Source organism: Lagenorhynchus albirostris, chromosome 7 (genome assembly GCF_949774975.1).
Source record: "Lagenorhynchus albirostris chromosome 7, mLagAlb1.1, whole genome shotgun sequence".
NCBI classification, from domain to species: Eukaryota; Metazoa; Chordata; class Mammalia; order Artiodactyla; family Delphinidae; genus Lagenorhynchus; species Lagenorhynchus albirostris.
In genome coordinates this window covers 103,173,279-103,193,026 of record NC_083101.1, presented here as the reverse complement: position 1 = coordinate 103,193,026, position 19,748 = coordinate 103,173,279, and the positions used below count along the sequence as shown (strand labels likewise).

Here is a 19,748-nt window from a genome sequence, read left to right as displayed (position 1 = left end):
GGACATTCCCTCTGCCCCACACGGACGGCCCCTTACAAAGATAGCGTTGTACGTTTCTCAATGGGAGGCTCTGTCTGATGGCAATAATATTATTTTCTGCTGCTGACGTGTCACCTCCATTCCCAAACTGGGAATATTCAGCTGCATGTTCCACCACAGGCTGTGGCATTTCAGACCGAAATGGAGCCTCCAGGTCCCGAGACCTGGGAAACACACAGCAAGCAGCAGGTGAAGACACGTCAGGTGACACGGCTTGGAGCAACTCAGAAAGCTGGGAGGGAGGGGCTGCAGGTGGTATGGTGCCAATTTCCTTCAGTGGCTTTTGTTTCTGTACGTTCTCACTTGAATCCCTTCAACGTGCCCGAAATACTTAGTTCTGGCCTCAATACTCATTAAAGAAGCTACCATCTCACCGAAGGAGCGGGTCGCAGGTCCCGACCCGCTAAGCTAGCTATGCCTCTTCGCACGGCTCCCACTAAGAAGCGGGCTGCAGCCGCGGACTCAGTTAAAGCGATGCAGAACGCATTATTGGCAAGCAGGAAGAAGCAGCCTGATTTCCTCATCTGTATTATTGCCACGTTATCTCCCGAGGGAAGGGCAGGCAGTGGGAATTCTATAGAGGTCAGTAGCCACAGGTGGGCATTTGCAGGAGTAGATATTTTTCTCAGGATACACAAGCAGTGGAGTTTGGAGTGTGACCCCTGTGACCACATCGCCACTACCTCTGATTACTTTCGTCCTCTGAGATCTCCTTAAATCGCCCTCCTCTTTGACTGCGTCACCACCCCTGCATTAAAATACGCTTGCATTCTGCTCCAGTGAGAGGGGCAAGCAGTCTGATTTCTCCCTCCTCCTTCGTTCCGAGCTGCCATAAGGTCATCCGCTGCCTATTCTGGGCCCTCGGTACAGGTGCAGGACTTGTGGAGACATCCCTGGTCCCTGCACACAAGGAACCCACCTGGCAGGAAGGGAAAGATGCCCACAACCGCTGAGAAAGAAGGCCAAAGGGAAGGTCAGGGTGTCAGCAGGAAGGGATGCGCCCACGTGTGACGGTGGTGGCGGGAGGGAAGGCAGAAAGGGACAAGAAGCAGGAGAGGGGCCAAAGCACCGGTCAGGTGTTGAGGAGCGAAAACGCGCATTCGAGAACGCAGGATGGGGTCTTTCAAGTAAGTAGGAGAGAAAGCAGGGCTTTGATGCATCGTGGCGCGAGGTGCATCAGATTGGAGGCAAACTCTGTCTCTGAGCTCAGTGAATTGCCAAACGTGGGCGCTGGAAAGGGCACCCAGGGTTATCTAGTGCAAATCCTTCACTGTGCAGACAAGCAGCCCAAAAAAGCGAGGTGACTCGTCCAAGGTCACACAGCAAGTTAGTGCCCTGGTTGGGGGTATTTCCACCTCGGAGGGCTGCCCCTCAGCCCAATGATAGATGTCACTGATCGCTCCCTTAGGAAATATGATTTGTGACCTATTAACACTCTGCGACCAAGGCACAGGCCTACAGGGCCCCCACAGGGACTCCAAACTGAGGCAGATTATAACCTTGGCTTGGTCCTCTAGGCTGACGCCCAGGCCATCTGTGCTTCTCCAAGCTGCAGTGTGGCTCCACGGCTGGCCCTGGAGGAGGGGCGGAAATGCCCACTGGTGCCAGTGAGTCCTGACAGATGCCACTGACAAAACAGCAGGCGTCAACACTAGGCCAGAGTCCCAAGGGGTGTGCAGATGCCAACACCGCCACCACCAAGAACAGCACCCTCTAGGTTAGAAGGTAATACGTGCGGAAAGAAAGAGGCGGCAACAGGAAGGCTTAAACTTGGATGCTCTTTCTGATCAGTGATGACACCCCGAAGACCAGAAAGGACACAAGGAGGTGAGTGTGTGATTTAAAAAGTCGAAGAGCTCGAACCAGAATGGGATAGCAGCGTTCTTCTGGGTGGTAGGGCAGACAAGAGGAAGCTTAGAAACAGACCCTAAAGTTACACGTAAAGAGAGCATCATTCTGAAAAGTAACCAGGAAGATAGGTTTTTTTCTAAAGCAGAAAGAGCTAAGTTCTTTCCACTTGGACCCTCTTCTGAACTGAACTATAAGCTTTTAAGACAGACTGTATATTGCCTTTCACTCCTGGATAAAATCTTTAAAAAAAAAATGAAATAGTGCCAATGGCAGCAACATGGATTGACCTAGAGATTATCGTGCTAAGTGAAGTCGGACAGAGAAAGATAAATATCACATGACATTACTTATATGTGGAACCAAAAAGAAAAAAATGATACAGATAAACTTATTTGCAAAACAGAAACAGACCCACAGACATAGAAACAAACTTATGGTTACCAAAGGGGAAAAGGGAGAAGGGATAAATTAGTCGTTTGGGATTAACAGATACACACTACTATATATAAAATAGATAAACAACAAGGTCCTACGGTATAGCACAGGTAACTATATTCGATATCCTGTAATAAACCATAATGGAAAAGGATATGAAAAAGAATAGATACTTAGAGATATATAACTGAATCACTTTGCTGTACACCTGAAACTAACACAACATTGTAAATCGACTATACTTCAATAAAAAAATAAAAATTAAAAAAAAAAGTGTGTCTGGTGGGCCACTGTGCAACTTGCCTACCTCCTCAAACTCAAAATGATATCCGCCAAAGGGACAATCAACAGGCATGCTGGAAACCTACCATTCACAAGCAAACCCTTCACATTTGTTAGGAAATATACTTTAGATTTAGCTGAATGAAAAGCATAAATCCAACTGAGCGATGTTTACAGGGCACCCAGCTGTTCACAGCAGCAATTTTCATATCTGAACAACCGATATCTGTGGGTGCTTCTGCAAGCAGGGCTGCCCAATTCCATTTATGTCAAACCCAGGCCAGGAAGTAATCCCTCTACTTGATTTTCCTATCAGTGGAATTGACGTTCCTGGTTCAACAGTTCATTTGCTGTACCCCGGCCTCATTCCAAGAAGATACACACTCAGGAATTCTTTAAAAGTCAAAATCAAATAGTTAGGAGCAAAGGCTCAAAACTCATAGCTTTGAAGATTACTCCAAATGCTGTGTTTTCAAAGTGACCACAAATCACATTTTTCAGGTTAAGGAAGACAGAAGTTCTCAAGCAGAGAAAGCAAGAAGCCACTCTTTTATCCTACAAAAATTCTCTAGAAGCGTATTCTCAAGTTCAACTGGAGAACCTCGGGGCTGGACAGAAAATGAGACTAAGGCTGGCCCACCCTCACCCCCTTACGTGGTAGATCCGTCCACTGCTTAGTTCCACAACCTTTAGAAGGAAAGACTCAAACAACACAGACTCATTTTCAAACGATAATGGTTCCCAAGCCCTAAGATTATTCTTTGTAAGCTGTCTTACTGATCATGGTGGTTCCCCCAGCCAGGGCTGCCTTGGTGCCTTGAAAGAAGTCATCAGCAGAGGTCATCCCCTGATCAGGCATCTGGAAGCGGGTATGGACATCGATCCCTCCAGGGATCACCATTCTGGAATGGGCTTCAATGGTCTTCACCCCTCCTGGCACAATCAGGTTTTCTCCTATTTGCCTAAATAAACAGGGTAGGTGACAATGATTGTAAAGAAATGTCCTAAATCAAACGGGATCTGACAGACATTTTCACCACGCCATAAACAACTCTTCCCTATGTTCTAAAGACTCTTCAGATTATTGTTATCATTCATAATCTGTGCACCCCTCACTCCCCACCCTCAAGAGGCAATGCAGAGCATACTAGAAAACAAAATCTAAATAAGGCATCAGAGGCCAATCAAAGAGGCTTAGTTACCAGAAAACCCATATGATCAAATGATAACAAAGCCCTGAGATATTTACATAAAATATCACTATACTTTCCTTACAACACACTCAGTTGAGTTAATTATCCTGTAACAATTTTCTCCAGACCTGGTTGCACTTTACAAACATTTATTTTCGCCATATCCTTTCCAACTAAGAGAAATGAGGAGTAGAAGGGTAGGGAATAGAACAAAACAAAGCAAAGATAATAATAATAAGTAAACACTATGATTGCAACTATTTAAAAATTTGGAAGCATGTGATCAGCAACTCAGATAACAAAGGCGGCAAAATTAATATTCATTAAGTTGGGTAACAAGGATTCATTTCTAATTTTTAAAAAATATCTCTGCTACCTCTTTATGCTAGTTTTTGGAAAAGGAAAAAGTAATCAAGGGGGAGTTGGTAAAGTTCTAAAACAAATTAGTGATGACTCAAAATATCACACAGGCTTGTTCACTTCTAGGCCAGAGTCTTACAGACCAGATCATGCTGCTTTCCACTCGGGGGAAAATGGAACATGAAAGTCATGGTATTTCAGAGCCTGGAGCTGAGACTGTCACAAGCAAACACACATGGAGAAAACATTAAATGTGGAAATGTTAAAACCTCTTTTAGGATCGTAAATCAGGGTGTGAGTTTCCAGGCAACAGACACGTCCACTACAATTTTCCACTCCTCTGGACTGGTTTGCTGCTTGCCCTTGATAAATGCTGCTTATTTAAAAGATGTCATTTGCAGCAGTGTTTGTCTTTAAACAGATGTGCTATTTCTTCAGAGCCCTCTGAGCTGTCCCAGTCGGAAGGGCACGAGGATATTGAGACGTTCTCAGCTCACTTAACCCTCTAGGACCCAAAAATACCCTAATTCAGTAACTGCTTTGTTGTTTTCTCCTTTGAAACACAATACACAATAAACACAAGGGCAGTCCCATTTGTGTTAGTTGCCACTTAAAACGTGAAACCTAAAATTCCCTCGGAATGAGGCAGTAATTTATCTCTGTGACGTAGTAATTAATTTGGTGTCCATTGCCCCCAACAACTTGGATTCTTGATTGAGAAGGCAGATGTGCTATCATGATAGAAGTGGCTGTACTTCACGTTTGTGTCCTTTGATTGTCCTATCCACCCCACACAAGTACATTCTAGTAAAACCTTTAATATAGTCAATGGATCATAACCTGAGTATGTGGCAACAAGAAGATGTGTCACCTCGGTTAAAAATAGTCAATTACATAACACGTAAGGAAATGGGTGTGCATTTAATTGTGGTTTTGAATTCCCTAAATCTGAGTTTTCAAACTCACTAATTACCACCAATCAAACTAGGCTTAAACAGATACTGAGTTAGTCTCTAAATCACTACAGCTTGATACTACGGGTGTGAACTGTAGCTAATGCTTAGGAACACTGCAAGGTACCCAAATTTGTGGCAATATTGAGTTACACTTACTTGATCAACCCATCTTCCATGTATATATCTGCATAGAATGACTGGTCGTCATTAACGATTTTACCTCCTTTGATCAGAAGACGATCACTCTGAAACAAAGAAGTAGTAAGGTCACAATTCATAACTGATCCATGAGAAACAGTTGGTAGTAAGATAAATGAGCTAAGACCACCTTTTCACTGCTCAAAAGTGATGCTCAACATGAGCCAATTTTGGAAAGACTCAGTGACAAAGGTGAATCTGTATTTGGCAATCTACTCATCACTTGATGAGTCAGAACATACTGGCAAAGCCTCAAAGCTTATCCTAGAGAAAAAAAAGAAAAAGAAAAAAAACACAACAGAGACAACAACCATCTATTTCCATTAGACCTACAAGCACAAAAGAAAAAGAATGAAAAAAACAGCCTAACAATCTTCCTTTAAAGATCAGTAAAAAGATTTCAGATAAAGAAGGCAATCACTTAAATGGCTTTAGGCTAAACTTCATTTGAAAAAAATAATACACCCACATGTAGTGGAAGTCGATTCTTGTTGAGATTTGTGTCGGGAAAATTTAACCAAAAGTCTGTTGTCATGGGATACTATACACAAACACACTTTGTTCATCCATAGCAATGTTTCAATTCAGTATGTTATTTATATTTGCATTTATCCTCGAGGTAAATCACAATTGTAGCAAAGAGGGGGAAAAACCACTTCGAACATGCACCATTTTAACTATTAAGCTGTTAAGAAAAAGGTAAAGTTTTAGAATAAAGTAGGTGAGATGGCAAGTTCTAAAATCTAACACTATTATTGACTGTACACAACACTGATACTTTAATTGGTAGAAAAAATATATGACAAGCAGCATGTAAGAGCCAAGAATGTAACAGAAATGTTACATTATGATTCATCTCTATCCCAAATGCTGTTGATGGAATGCTATGCCACTTCAAAGAACGGCGTTCATTTTGACAATGGTTAACTCAAAATTCAGTTAAGAATAATATTCTCAGCAAGTGCTTTATATTTAGCACCTACCAAGAAGAAATTACAGCAACTTTTAAAAAATATATATAAGCTACTAGAGACCTAGAAAAAAAGATACTTCTACAGAGAAATGCACACACCCCTGGGTTTAGAAAGTATTTACTGTTTTTCTAACATCATGAGAAACACTAAGATTATTTTAATTGTTACACTGTAGGGACCTTCATCCTGCTGTAGGGTTTGGAAAGTCAAATGGGAATAAATAGTCAGCAACGATTCCTGCATTTATATAAGGCAAAGGATAAGACCTTTACAAAATCCTGTCCTGTAAACCATGTCACCCAAGCCTCAAATCAAATCTGTGAGGTGATGGGAGCTAGATTCTTGTCTCAAGGACACATAAAGAAACTGAGGCTCAGAGATGTTAAGCCACTGGCCCAAGGTCACCTGATCCAGTGCACTTATCTGTCTACAATGATCTGCCCCTTTTCCGCAGAATCCAGCTCTGATGGGATAAACATCGCCTGGGAGGCAAAGAGAAGCCCTGCCCTTCACCACCTGTTCCCCTTAGTCACTGCAGTACCTGTTCCAGCCATCATGCGAATCCCCGAGCCAACATCTTGTTGAGAAAAAAAATGAAACATCACAGCCCCGCTCACTCGAGTGGTATCTTACATAACAGGCTGGCCGTGCTGACGGAGGAAAGGAAACCATGCTATAGGTCCTAGGATAATGCCACCAGATTTTGTTAAAGGGCAGAGGGGGCGCTCTTCTAAAAAATCAGTCTTGTTGATTGTTTGCTTTTTGAATTATTTTCTCCCCACACTGTCAAAACGAAACTGCCTTTTTCATTCACGAAGACAGCAGAGTACTTGTGGCTTGCAGCAAATCTGCTCTCCACCCCACCCCCCAGATTCCTTCCTGCAGTGCAAGGAACACATAACGCTGGGTCCCCCGGCGCTCTGCCCTTTGGGATCTCGGGTCCTTGGCCCTCAAGAAAAAGCTAGTACCCACCCCCCGCTGTAGAAGAGCTCATCCTATAAATCCTCCCGAGCACACGCCCCTTCCCCTGTGCATGTGCTCCCACATCTCTCTCCTGCGGATGGGTGTGCCCTTGTACATCCAGTGGAAGTCGGGGTACCCGTGGCTAAGGAGGAAACCAGAGCGAAAGCACTCCCTCAAACCCAGCCCTAAACACATCTGGACTTTTCAAAAATTCTTTCGGTCACCGCCTCAGCCCTGGGTTCTACCCAGCAATCAGCTGGCCCATTGCGATTGCACATCATTACATAACAATGAATTTCCCTCGCGTTCCTCCCTCCCCGGGATTTCATTCGGGGATGTAGAGAAATAGGACTGGCGAGACTTTTCCGGGAAAAGATGGGGAGAAGATGGGGGCGGGGGAGCGGCGGGAACAAGAACCTGTGTTCATCGCCGAAGCATCGCAAAGTCATCGCTTGGAGCTTCTCGTGATTTACAAACTAACAACCCCAGGCCCCAGAGCTGCGCCGGCATCTCCGGCCTCTGCGATCATTGTCTGGCCGAGGCCGGGCCATCTGCTCCGCGCGTCGCGCAGCGCCATTACCTCCCAGAGCCCGGCTCGGCGCTGTCCCCAACGCCCACCCTCCCAGCCCGCTTTCCCCAACGCCCACCCTCCCAGCCCGCTTTCCCCAACGCCCACCCTCCCAGCCCGCTTTGTATGCGCCAACACGTACGCCTCCCCGGCTGCAGAAGGGGCAGAAAGACACAAGAAAGCGAGCCCAGAGCCGCCAGGGTCCCAGACCCAAACCACTGGGCGAGGAAGCCGAGAGGGCCACCAAAAACTGGACCCAGTCAACAAAAAGCCCACGCCTACCTCCCCCCCTCCTCTGCTCATCACCGCGTCCCTGTTTTTCCTTCCCGTTTCCACAGGATCCCGGTACACCCAGCCCTTTTCAGCATCCCTCTGCTGTCATTACGCCTCCGAGCTAAAGCCCGCTCCTTTTTCTGAGGAACCGGAGGAAGTCTCCAGAAAGCCCTTTATGGTGGGTGGCGGGAGATACAGGGAGAATCCATTTCCCCATCTCCCCATCCAGCTCCTGGAGTCCAGCTCCTGGAGTCCAGCATCGCAGCACGCAGCCGGGAGAACAATATCCGAGCTTCAACATGCATATTCAATCTGGCATCCATTTGCTTACACCCCGCAGGCCAGCACTACAGCATCTCGCTCTGACAATAAAAGGATACAGCGGATCTGGCGCGCTACCTAAAACGACCTTAATGCACTCACGCTCCTATTTTAATGCCTTAGAAACTATATGGCTTACAATTCTATAGGATTGCGTCTCCCATCACGATCGCCTTCTTTAGCAACAAGGGGAAAAAAGGAAAAAAAAAAAAGTTGGGTCTCTCTTCCTCCCCCTCCTTTAAAAAAAATTCCTTATGTGTTCTGTGCCACAAAAGGTTGCTGGCCGATCGCAGATTTCACAAGTACCAAACTCACCGTGATGCGTGGAATATTTTTCTTCCCCTGATAAGACATCTCTCTCCTGGGAAAAAATTAATTTCAAGAGGGCAGCTTTAGAACAAAAATTGCCCGGAAAGAGACTTGGTATTTTTTGCAGGATTGAAAAATGTGCAGCCGCTTAGCTGGTCTTGCTGATAGAAATTTTCAGGAATGTTAAGGGATAAATGCAATCCTCTGTCTCCCTTTCTTCCTCTCCTCCAACACTGCCTCAGCTAGGGTGGAAAAAAAGAAAGAGAGAGAGGGAGAGAGAGACAGAGAGACAGAAAGAGAGAGAGACAGAGCAGTAGGGAAGGGGGTGGAAATAAACTACAGCAATAAAAGCCTCGGTTCAAGTCGGCCACCGCGGCGCATGCGCCGCCAGCCACTCCCTTTCCTCTCAGGCCAAACCCGTCCGCTTCGAGATAGACGAGTCCTGATTGGCCACAATCGTGGGATATGCAAATGAGTGCAGGCGGGGAGGGGTGCGGCGCGAGAGCGCGAATTGCTGCAGTGTGCGGCCGAGGGCGGCGGTCGGTGCGTGCGCCCGAGCGGGGAGCGCGCCTTTCGCGCCCTTTCTTTGCACTGGTGCATCGGCCACCCGGGCTGGCAGCGGCCCCAAATGCAGCATCAGCATCGCAGGGACAGCGGAGGGGTGGTCATTATGGGCAGGGAGAACCGCGCCCCGCGACGGTGGGCTTCGGTGCGGCCCGGGCGGCGGGCTTCGGTGCGGCCTAGGCAGCACGCACCCGCTCGCGCGCGCCCCGGTGGATGCTCGCCCGCGCGCCAATCCGCGGAGGCCGCCGCTGCAGCCCGCGTGGGGTGACTGCGCCGAGCCAATAGCTTTGCTGGCGGCGAGCGCGCGACTGCACGGCCGGCCGGCGCCGCGCCGCCCGGGAGGGGCGCCCAAGTACTCCTCCCGCCGCCGTCGCCTTTCGCGAAGGCTCGCTCGGCCTCCGCCCAGGAGTCGAAGGGGGAATTCAGATGGCCGCGAGCGGAGGGAAGGGGAGCGGGGCGGGGAGTCTCCGCGCGGCGCCGCGCCGGCCGCGCCGGCCACGCCCAGCCCCGGAGAGGGGCCGCTGGCCGCGGGCCTGCGGGCGGCCGGCGCCGGGCTGGGCTCCCCCGGGGTAGAGGAGCGCGGGCCCGAGGTGAGGCAGCAAACAGGAAGTGGAGCCGGAGGCCGGGCTTCGGGCATCAGTGGCCTGGCAGCTAGCTGGAAAGGAAAGTCCGAAGCCCTCACTGCTCTGAGTAGGGAAGGAAGGCAGCCGGGGAAGACTGTAGCCCGCTGCTGGGGATGGAAACCCCGCCCTGAAACGTCCTTTTGTGCCTTGGGGTCGCAAGGAACTTAGGGGCAGCGGGGGAAGCAGCAGCCGCCTGTTGAGACCGAAAAAGGCCCAATCTAGGGCCCGAGTCTCCTCTTTAACAGTCACGCTCACCTACACCCATTTCGGGGTGTGATGGAGAGAGTGCATTTCGCTGCTGCCTGCAGTTTTGTTGAGGAGAAACTGTTGGGATTGCAGCGCCCTAAGGGCCCAAAGGATTTGCATTGCTATAGGCGGGCCCATACTTCACATAATGAGGCCGGAAGCCGGGAGATAAACTGTGGAGAAGCAGGAGGAATGAAAAAAAGGCGAGCTTATATCCTGAAAAGCAAGGGATCCTGAGTCATGGAGAGAACCTCCCAGAATCTGAGTTTAAAACACGGGGAGACTTGACTCCCCAGCCAGAGATCCTATCACACTTACAGCAGCTTTTAAGGCCTCTCTTCTTGGGCTAGCAACTGAGCCGGCTGGGACCCCTTGCCTCTGTCCAAGTCCTGCTCTGATGCTCTTACTTCAGAATCCCTGTAGAAGGAAAAAGCTGGACCAGTTGATCCCGAGCAATCTACCAAAGGTCATCTCTTTGGAAAGCTGCCCAGACAGGTACCATGACAAACATCTGGGCTGGCCCACAGCTTTGGGCTTCTCTGCTTGAGATCAAACAATAGATAGAATCCCTACATAATCTAGGCCTTCAGGCAACCATGAAAAAGAAAAACAAAGAATCTAATTGGCTCACACCTGATCAGCAAAGATTAGCCAGATAAATGCAAAATAATCCCGAGGCTACTATGGGCCCATGTTTCAAAGTCTTTCTGCATCTGGCCACTTTGTATGGTTATTTGTCTTCCAGAAGGTGTAAATGCACCCTTTCATTCCTATTCCTGTAAATTCTGAAGTCCCAGAAAGGGGCTGTGAGGCCTGCAGCAAGCTTCCTGGCTGGTTATTTCATTCCAGTTCCAATTAGCTGTGCATCTTAAAAATAAAAAGGGAGCACTTCCCTCTCCAACTACGTGATGTGCTAAGAGCCAAGTGAGTTGAAGTCAGCAAGTATTGGTGTCACCCTAAAAGGGTCAAAGTCACGAGTCTGAGAAAGCACCCTCCTACCCGAGAAAACCCACTGTAGGTTCCAACTAGCAGTGGCGGGGGAGAGGGCAGCAGGGGGACGAGTGTCCTATTAAATCATAAGGAAAATACTACCTGGCAAACAAATAATGAGTCAAATGAATGTAAAACAAAATAACCTCTAATTCCATTATTTGTTTATATTCTTGTTCTGTCTTCCTGCTCCTGAACTGCTTGCTCATAACAGCTTTAACTATACCTTGTTAGTTATCAGTTTGCCCTTCAATATTTTGCTCCCAGGAGCTTTTATGTCCATCTTATTTGTATCAGCCTTGTTTCTATACCCATTCATATGAGGTTCCTAGTCCAAGATAACTGACATTACCACTCATAAATATCTAAAGATGTAAGGTGTAAACTGATTTGTCTGTTCTGAGTAGAGCCTAAGAGTATTTGGCACATGGAAGATTCCAAATAGTTTTAACTGACCAAGGAAAAAACTGTCAGCAATCTGCATTTTTTAGCATACTTCCCACTCAATGCAATGCAGAAAAGCAAAGGACGTGGGGGAGACTTTTCCACCCACTCTGCATTGATTGACTTGTTAATATACAGTATTTTTACACTGTCTTTAGGCAAACACTCAATGACAATTGCCTGTAAAGTTAAAAATCATTGTCCCTGAACTATATAGATGAACCGATTCTCGGGCATTGATTTTTCTGAATTTTTAAAAAGTTAAAGTATTATGGGCTTCCCTGGTGGCGCAGTGGTTGAGAGTCCGCCTGCTGATGCAGGGGACACGGGTTCGTGCCCCGGTCTGGGAAGATCCCACATGCCGCGGAGCGGCTGGGCCCGTGAGCCATGGCCGCTGAGCCTGCGCGTCTGGAGCCTGTGCTCCGCAACGGGAGAGGCCACAACAGTGAGAGGCCCGCGTACCGCAAAAAAAAAAAAAAAAGTTAAAGCATTATAAGCTGGCCTAGTCCACATTCATGACCCCTTCCCAGAGCCCCTGCCTCCCCACTTCCCATACTCCTCCCCCAGCATCCAGAAAGAGCAAGAAGTGATGAACAGCGGGTTAATGAAATGGTTCTATCCCGGGCATCCTGGTGATCTGGAGGAAGGGAGAACTTGCCTCGTGATCCATGAGCAGCAGGGGTGAGTTCTACTCCAGGGCTGCACCTGACCGACCACAGTCTCTCTGAAGCCTCATCTCCCACCTCTCAGCACCCACGACCCCACACCCAGGCTCAGGGGGGTGCATGCAGACACACACGCAGTGCCCTCCGGGCCGCGTGCCTTCTCAAATCCAGGCCTGCGGATGCTGCTCCCTTTTCCGGCTCCCTCAACACTTCCTCTAAGCGCGAGCTGAGGGACTTCCGGTTGGTCCGGTGGTGAAGACTCTGTACTTCCGTTGTAGGAGGCGTGGGTTCAATTCCTGGTTGGGGAACTAAGATCCCACAGGCAGCACGGCGCGGCCAAAACAATAAATAAATAAGAGTGAGCTTAAATGTCACCTCCTCACCGGGTGCATCTGCACCCATCCACCCCCCCAAAGCATTGAGCCCAGCCTCCTGTATTCACCTCTGCTGTAACACACATCCTGTTGCATCGTAATGACTTGTCCATTTCTTCTATCAAAGCATGTCTCCCAGAAGCTAAGAGCCTTGTATTCCTCTTTTTCCAGTGACCAGCACACTGCCTGATCTGTGGCAGGACCCTCAACTTTTGGTACATAAACAAATGCTGTAATTGCTATTACAAGAAAAAAGACTCACATCCCTACGGAGGTGAGTTTGGTTGTCAGCAACATCCCCAGCTCAGGCCTTTCTTTTAGCCCTGCCACCTTGCTGGGGCCTCCTTCCTGGCCAGCCCACTCCTGTCCTCTGAAACTGCATGAGGACCTCGTTAGAATGCAGCTTATTATTATTCCTCGCATAGGTGTAGCTACCTGAATCTTAAGCTATGCCTCCGCGAAACAAAACTGCCACGTACCACCAAGACTGAGAATGCACGAGGAGAGAGCATCGAATCCTAAAACAACTCCAGCATCAGACGAGGCCTCTCTAGTCATTTTTTCTCAGCATCAGTTTCTTCAATCGTTCTTTTCTCCACCCTCCCATTATTCCTTGCATGTGCCCATATTATGCCATTTATCGTATTCCTCCATCAACACACTACTACCTTCACCTATAACCAGGTGAGCACGGTTTTCCTTCCATGTAAAGTTTGAGTTCGTGGAGTCTAGGAACTCTCAAAAGTCTTACTCATCTCTTACGTTAATATGGGGCCCGACAGCGTAGGGGCTCAAGGAGGATGGGGTGCATGGAGTGATGACGTCCAGTCAGGATTTTTGAGGTGTTCCCATGCTACAACCTGCCAGGAACTGCCGGCGGGAGGTGAGGTACTGTCACTCAGGCACTCCGGGGTGACTGGGCTGCTTTCGGTTCCTCAGCTCCCTCAGCAGCAGTCCCAGACCAGCCCTGCCACTGCCCTTGGTTTCTTCTTCCCCCTTTGGGGAGCAAGGGTAACCATTTCTGCTTCTGTGGCCCCCTGGGCCTCTGTGGAAGTGGAACCTAGAGGATGTCACCGAGCAGGGAAAGTCCAAATATAAACTGCTGGCAAAGAAGAGAAGATTTCAAGTCCCCACTTTGCTGCAGTACAGACGCCAAGGGCTGTGGCCTCCAATGCAGCCTGCTGCAGAACGTAAAATTAATGAGATGGTAAAGAGAAAGGACTGGAATTCTGCTTTGCCAAAAACTAAGGGCATCGATTAGGACACCAAACGGGAAGTGATGCCTGCTTCTCTGCAGCTGGAATCAGGCCATGACGGTCCTTTGTTTTGTGCATGTAACTCTGAAGGGGCAGAGTCTGCAGAAGGACAGCCAAGGACCAATAGATCCAAGCCTACCCACTGCCTTTTCCAGTGGGTGCATCCTTTACCGGGGGGGACAGAGTGGGGGCAGATGAGGGTCGGGAGTGACTGGCCCTCTGAGCCAGATGCTGATTTTTTTTTTTTTGCCACTCCGCGGCATGTGGGATCCTCCCGGACCGGGGCACGAACCCGTGTCCCCTGTATCGGCAGGCAGACTCTCAACCACTGCGCCACCAGGGAAGCCCCAGATGCTGATTTTGCTGGAACTGGAAGTTGGGGCTCTGAAGCGTCCTGATGAAGTCCTTACTGCACGAAGTAGCAAGTTTCATCGTCCAAATCTTGTCCGACATCAAGGCACAGAAGAAAGCGTACACTTCACAGCATCTAGTAGACGCTGGCTTTCTCCTCTTATCTCCAGTTGGCACACAATCCTCCCAAATGACCCCTGCCTTATCTGTCTCGCACAGCACCCTCTGTGGGACTACAGATTTTCCCTGGGCTCTTTCGGTCACAGCCGAGACAGACAGCATCTCGCTCTGGCCATCGTGCCTCACGCTCGCCCTCTGGTGGCAAATGAGGAGAGTGGTTCTGGTCCCCTTGTTCCTTGTCTAGTGTGATGGATGATGACTCAGGACTACGAAAGGGTCTTGGAGACACTTATTCCAGTGTTCCTGGGTCTTAATCACCTGGAGTGATTTTGCTTCTGTGTCAGAATCATCCAGGGCCCCAGCTCAGACCTGCTGATTAGAATCTCCAGAGATAAGGCCCAAGAATGTTTTTATTTTTTTATTTGGGGCTGCATTGGGTCTTTGTTGTGGCGCACGGGCTTCTCATTGTGGTGGCTTCTCTTGTTGCAGAGCACAGGCTCTAGGTGCGCGGGCTTCAGCATTTGTGGCGCACAGGCTTAGTTGCTCCGTGGTATGTGGGATCTTCCCAGACCAGGGATCGAACCCGTGTCCCCTGCACATTGGCAGGCGGATTCTTAACCACTGCGCCACCAGGGAAGTCCCCCAAGAATGTTTTTAAACTAGTCTAACTCTGGCCTGTAGACCACCACTACCCTCCTTTTACAGAGGAGGGAGCTGGGAGAATATGAACTAAAATGCAGGACTCACTCCCTACCCGGGACTTCCCCCTCCTCAAAGTACATCGATGGTCCTGCTCTTCCCCCAGTACGAGCACCTTATGAAAGAGTGATTAATATCATCATCACTATCTTTCTACTTATCTGTCTTCACTGTTATGCAGTCAGCAAGGAGGAAATTGACATTCATTGAGCACCTACCATAGTCTAGGTACAGCACTGGGTGCTTTAAATACATCTTATTCACTCCTCCCCGAAATCTTACTAGGTAAGTCTCCATATCCTTATTTTCCAGGCAGGAGAGTAAAGCTCAAAGAAATCTCTCTTTCAAGAGCAACAGCAGGATTCTAATCCAGGTCTGTGTGGTGAGCCCAAGCCCAAGGGGCTAGTTCTTTGAATGATTAAAATGCTTGTTTAGCAGAAACCAGGACCCGCCATGAAAGAGGTGGGTGGAGATGGTCTTCAGTATCATTCTTTTTTTTAAATTATTAATTAATTTTATTTATTTATTTTCTTTCTTTTCTTTTTTTTTGGCTGCATCGGGTCTTAGTTGCAGGATCTTCGTTGAGGCATGTGGGATCTTTCTTTGAGGCGCAGGCTCTTTGTTGTGGCACACAGGCTTCTCTCTATTTGTGGCGCCAGGGCTTCTCTCTAGTTGTGGCGTGCGGGTTTTCTCTCTCTAGTGGTGCGCAGGCTCCAGGGCGCGTGGGCTCTGCAGTTTGCGGCACGCGGGCTCTCTAGTTGAGGGACGCAGGCTCAGTAATTGTGGTGCGTGGGCTTAGTTGCCCTGTGGCACATGGGGTCTTAGTTCCCCGACCAGGGCTTGAACTCGCGTCCCCTGCATTGGAAGGCGGATTCTTTACCACTGGACCACCAGGGAAGTCCCTGTGGTCTCTTTCTTCACCCCGTTTGCTGCCACTCGAGGCGCCGAGAACTTCCATCAGTCAATCAGGACCCGTGTGCATCACTTAGACACTTCCCCGGTCCCCAGATTAATTCTCCATCTCTTTCTTTCCGCATCATTCAACGGGATTCAGTTTCTCGCGGTGGCCCAACTTTCCTCTCCTTGGAAACATGATAGATTAACATGTGACTGACAGGGGAAGAGCTTGATCAGCTGCTTCCATAAATAAAATGCAAACTCTCACTGCCACCTTCTCCTCCCCAGACTCTTCCTGGGCTCCCTCCCCTCCCCCACTCTGCAGCCCCCTGGTCTCCTTCTGTTTCCTCTTCTCCTATTCGTGGCAGGGCCGGCTGCTCCTCACTCTTCAATACCCTCTTCAGGGTGCTCCTTGCTGCCCAGCCTGTCTGAAGTCAGCCCACATAGTCGCCACTCTTCCCTGTCTCAGCAGCATCTCAGCAGCAATGATCACAAGTTGGAAGTATTTTCGTGTATTCGTTTACTTGGGGAATTTCGCTTCTCCCTCTCAACTGCAAACTCCCTAAGTGACCTTGCTCTCCACCCCACCCAGGACAGACCTCACAACACTCAGTAAACACAAGGTGAATGAGCAAACCGATGGCACGGCCTTCCTAACGACCCCATGCAGGCATCCTCCTGCCACCCGGCCCCGCTGAGCCAGCCCGCAGCCTAGGTGAGCACCTCTGCCTCCCTGCTGTAAACCCCAGGTTTTTAAAATGCCAGATATCAAGAATTCGCCCCATTGGGTTGAGTCCTGTGGGCTGGCTTTCAGTTATCCATGACAGAGCGAGCGGATTCCCCTCCCACTAGTAATCTCTCCTCCAAAAGCATCCTAACTCTCAGCGCCACCTGCAGGCCAGTCTTGGGCACTGCAGTCAGGTTCCTCTTTCCAAGCCCACACCTCAGGCTCGGACTCACCCACACCCAGAAAACACAGCGGATCCTCATCGTCAGTCTGGGCCCTCCTTGATTCAGAAGCTGTGTCAGTTCCAAAAAGGGCCGAGAAAAAGGATGAACTCTGTTCCCAGGGAATGTAAATAATATTTCAGGAGTTTAAGTCTCTTAAAAGAATCCAGCCATGTTCCAACACTGAAAACTACTCACTGATTCAAAAACACTCCATGCCTCTTGACTATTTTTTTGAAATAGGTTCCCTAGAGACCTCTTTGGGGCGATTTATTAGCTCAGTCTGTGAATTCTTGGAAGTAGTCCAGTTGGATATTGTAAAGATTTCAAGAAACGCGGAATTTCCCCTTAATCAGATCGGTCTGCCTTTCCCCCCTTCTTCCTTCCTCTCTGTCCAGCCCACCCAATGTTTGTTTTCAGGTTAGCCAGAGATTATTATCCACTGTGGACCGGCCCAAGGAGACCGAAGAGAATTTGGGAGGTGAGCTCACAAGCTCCCTACGCACGGCCCCTCCTTGCATTACGACGAAGTGCTGTGCACGGCGAGGCCATCGGGCAATGCACGGGTGCTTGACCGTCTCCAGAAAAGTGTGCCCCTCTGCCTTAGGCCTGGGCTGGGGGCTCTGTGCCCCCAGAGTGTCACCCATCCAAAGATGGAGCACTCCAACTTCTGAGCACATCCAGCCTCCCTCCAGAAACAGAATGAGACCTCACTAGACACAAGCAGACAAGGAAGTCAGAGAAGGATAAACGGCCAACGGAAGCTGTGCTGTGAGCAGACTCTCCATCGGGGACGTGGGCCTTTAGACCAGAGTCTACACCCACGGGCAACACTGACTTCGTGCGGGGGCACTGCAGTCCAACTGCGGGCAGAACTGGAGTGCCTGCACTGGTCGACCCGGCTCAGGAGTTCCCCTCTGCTCCTCGGGAATTGAGACATGGAGTTCAATTAGTCAAATGGCCACTTTAAAGTGACTGGGCTGAAAGAGGAAGAAAGTAATCCTGGTGGCCTAAGAGACTGAGGGGGAGGCGGTGCCATTCCTCTCCCCTTCTCTCTCCTCTCCATCCCAGGCCACTGTCTTCGTCTGAGGTGTCACCATCTATCACAGGCCTAATTAACTGGGACCCTGCTTCTGGGCCTTATCCTGTCCTGAAGCCAGTACTTTTTCAAATGCGCACATCTGGCCATGTTACTCTTCTGCTTATAATGCTAGAATGGCTCCACAATACCTGTGTGTTAAAGGCCAAAACCCTTGGCATCGTGTCCAGGCTTTGTGAATAATGCAACCTCTGCCTACTTCTCTTGCCTTCCTTAGCTCTCTCTGCTGCCCTAGTTCACACCCCGTGCTCTAACCACACCAAACTCTTTGCTTTCCGCGAAGGTGTTGGGCTATTTGTAGCCTCTGTGTCTGTACCCACATCTCTATCTCCCCCAACACACCCATCCCCTCTCTGACTCCTGTACCTCCTCTGTGCAGCCATTCCTGAGCCCCCAAGTAGAGCTGACCGCTCTCTCTGTTATGCAGCGTTGGGCCCTGTGCAGACTTCTAACAAAGCACCTGAAACAGTTTCCTGCACCTATTTCTTTATACTTTGCCTCCTTCTCCTAGAAAATAAGCTTTTTGAGGGCAGAGATGACACTTTCTTTTTTGCAGCACCCACTGTAGTGCCTTGCAGACAATAAGCACACAACAAATTCCGAAAGAATGGATGGGTGGGTAGATGGGTGGATGATGGATGATGGATGGGTGGACTGGTGGGTAAAGGGCGGATAAATGAATAAATGAATAAGCTCCCTGAACAAATGTCCCAGGTATAAAATACAGTTACACTGGAACTTGAGTCTAAAACGACCTTCTAAGGCACAAAATTCATAACCAGGCTCTGTCCTAGGCCCCATCCATTTAGGGAGCGCTCCCAGAAGGACCGACGGGCACTCAGGACAACCGTTCTCTCCTAGTAGAAGAGTCTGTGGACCTCTCACTAAGGCCTGGGTGCCCTAACTTGCTACCAGTACCACCTTATATTCATAGATGGATTAGGTCTTCTCTGGGAGACACTCTCCATGTTGCAGAAACTTCTAGAATCTGTGGATGCATCTCCAGACACTTCTCCTTAATGGATATGGGATAGAATAGCTTGAACAAAGAACTTCTTTATAGCACTGGCATCCTCCAGTGTGACAAATATCCTTCTTGGTTGGCATGTGGGAAGTTCAGATAGGCAAAGGCAGGACGATCAAGTCACCTTGTGAAATATTCTTTCAATCCAGTATTGGGATATATGTTCTTTATCCTGCCTCCTCCCACTTTTTTTTCTTTCCTCTTTTTCTCTTTTTTTTCTATATCAAATCATTTGGCCATTTTGCCTACAGAACCAAAAGTGGTCATGATCTGGTGGGCGATCAAGGTTATCATCAGAAACGCAGGGATCTGAATTCTAAACTCATGACCCCCGGGGAGCCACTGGTTTGAGGTCTTCCCTTTCACCCCCCTTTGGGGTCAAGACCAGAGCTGAGAGACACAGTGCAGATCAGTTCCTGAGTCCTCATCTGCTGGGGAAGCCAGATCTGGGTATTCATATGGTGACCTCGAAAGCAGAATCGTGGAGAAGACTACATCAAGGCCATTGTCATTTCTCCTAGCAAACATGCAGCGAAATATGTTGTCAGGCTGCAAAGTCATAATGCAAAACACAGCATGCAGTATCAGGACACATGGTCATCGCCAGCTTAAGCCGCCCTCTCCGCCTATGCACATCCACAGCTGATTGGCCAAAATGCAGCTGGCTTACATCTCTGTTTCAGCCTACCTAGGTTAATATTCAGCGGCGGTTCCTACTGGGACAAC

The 19,748-nt window shown here is 48.9% G+C and overlaps 1 protein-coding gene across 2 annotated transcripts in view; it reads right to left on the bottom strand.

The window, feature by feature from the left end:
- Positions 1-19,748, bottom strand: part of DPYSL2 (dihydropyrimidinase like 2) — a 115,476-nt gene that overhangs the window by 64,581 nt on the left and 31,147 nt on the right. The window contains exons 1-3 of one of the 2 annotated variants that reach the window (XM_060155717.1): positions 8,729-9,058; positions 5,273-5,361; positions 3,385-3,569 (exon numbers count right to left, since the gene is read on the bottom strand). In XM_060155717.1, coding sequence (XP_060011700.1) covers positions 3,385-3,569; positions 5,273-5,361; positions 8,729-8,767 — 313 coding nt within the window. In that variant the 5' untranslated portion in view covers positions 8,768-9,058. Of the gene's footprint in view, positions 1-3,384; positions 3,570-5,272; positions 5,362-8,728; positions 9,059-19,748 lie in introns of those variants that run through there. The other variant, XM_060155716.1, reaches the window with a different exon arrangement.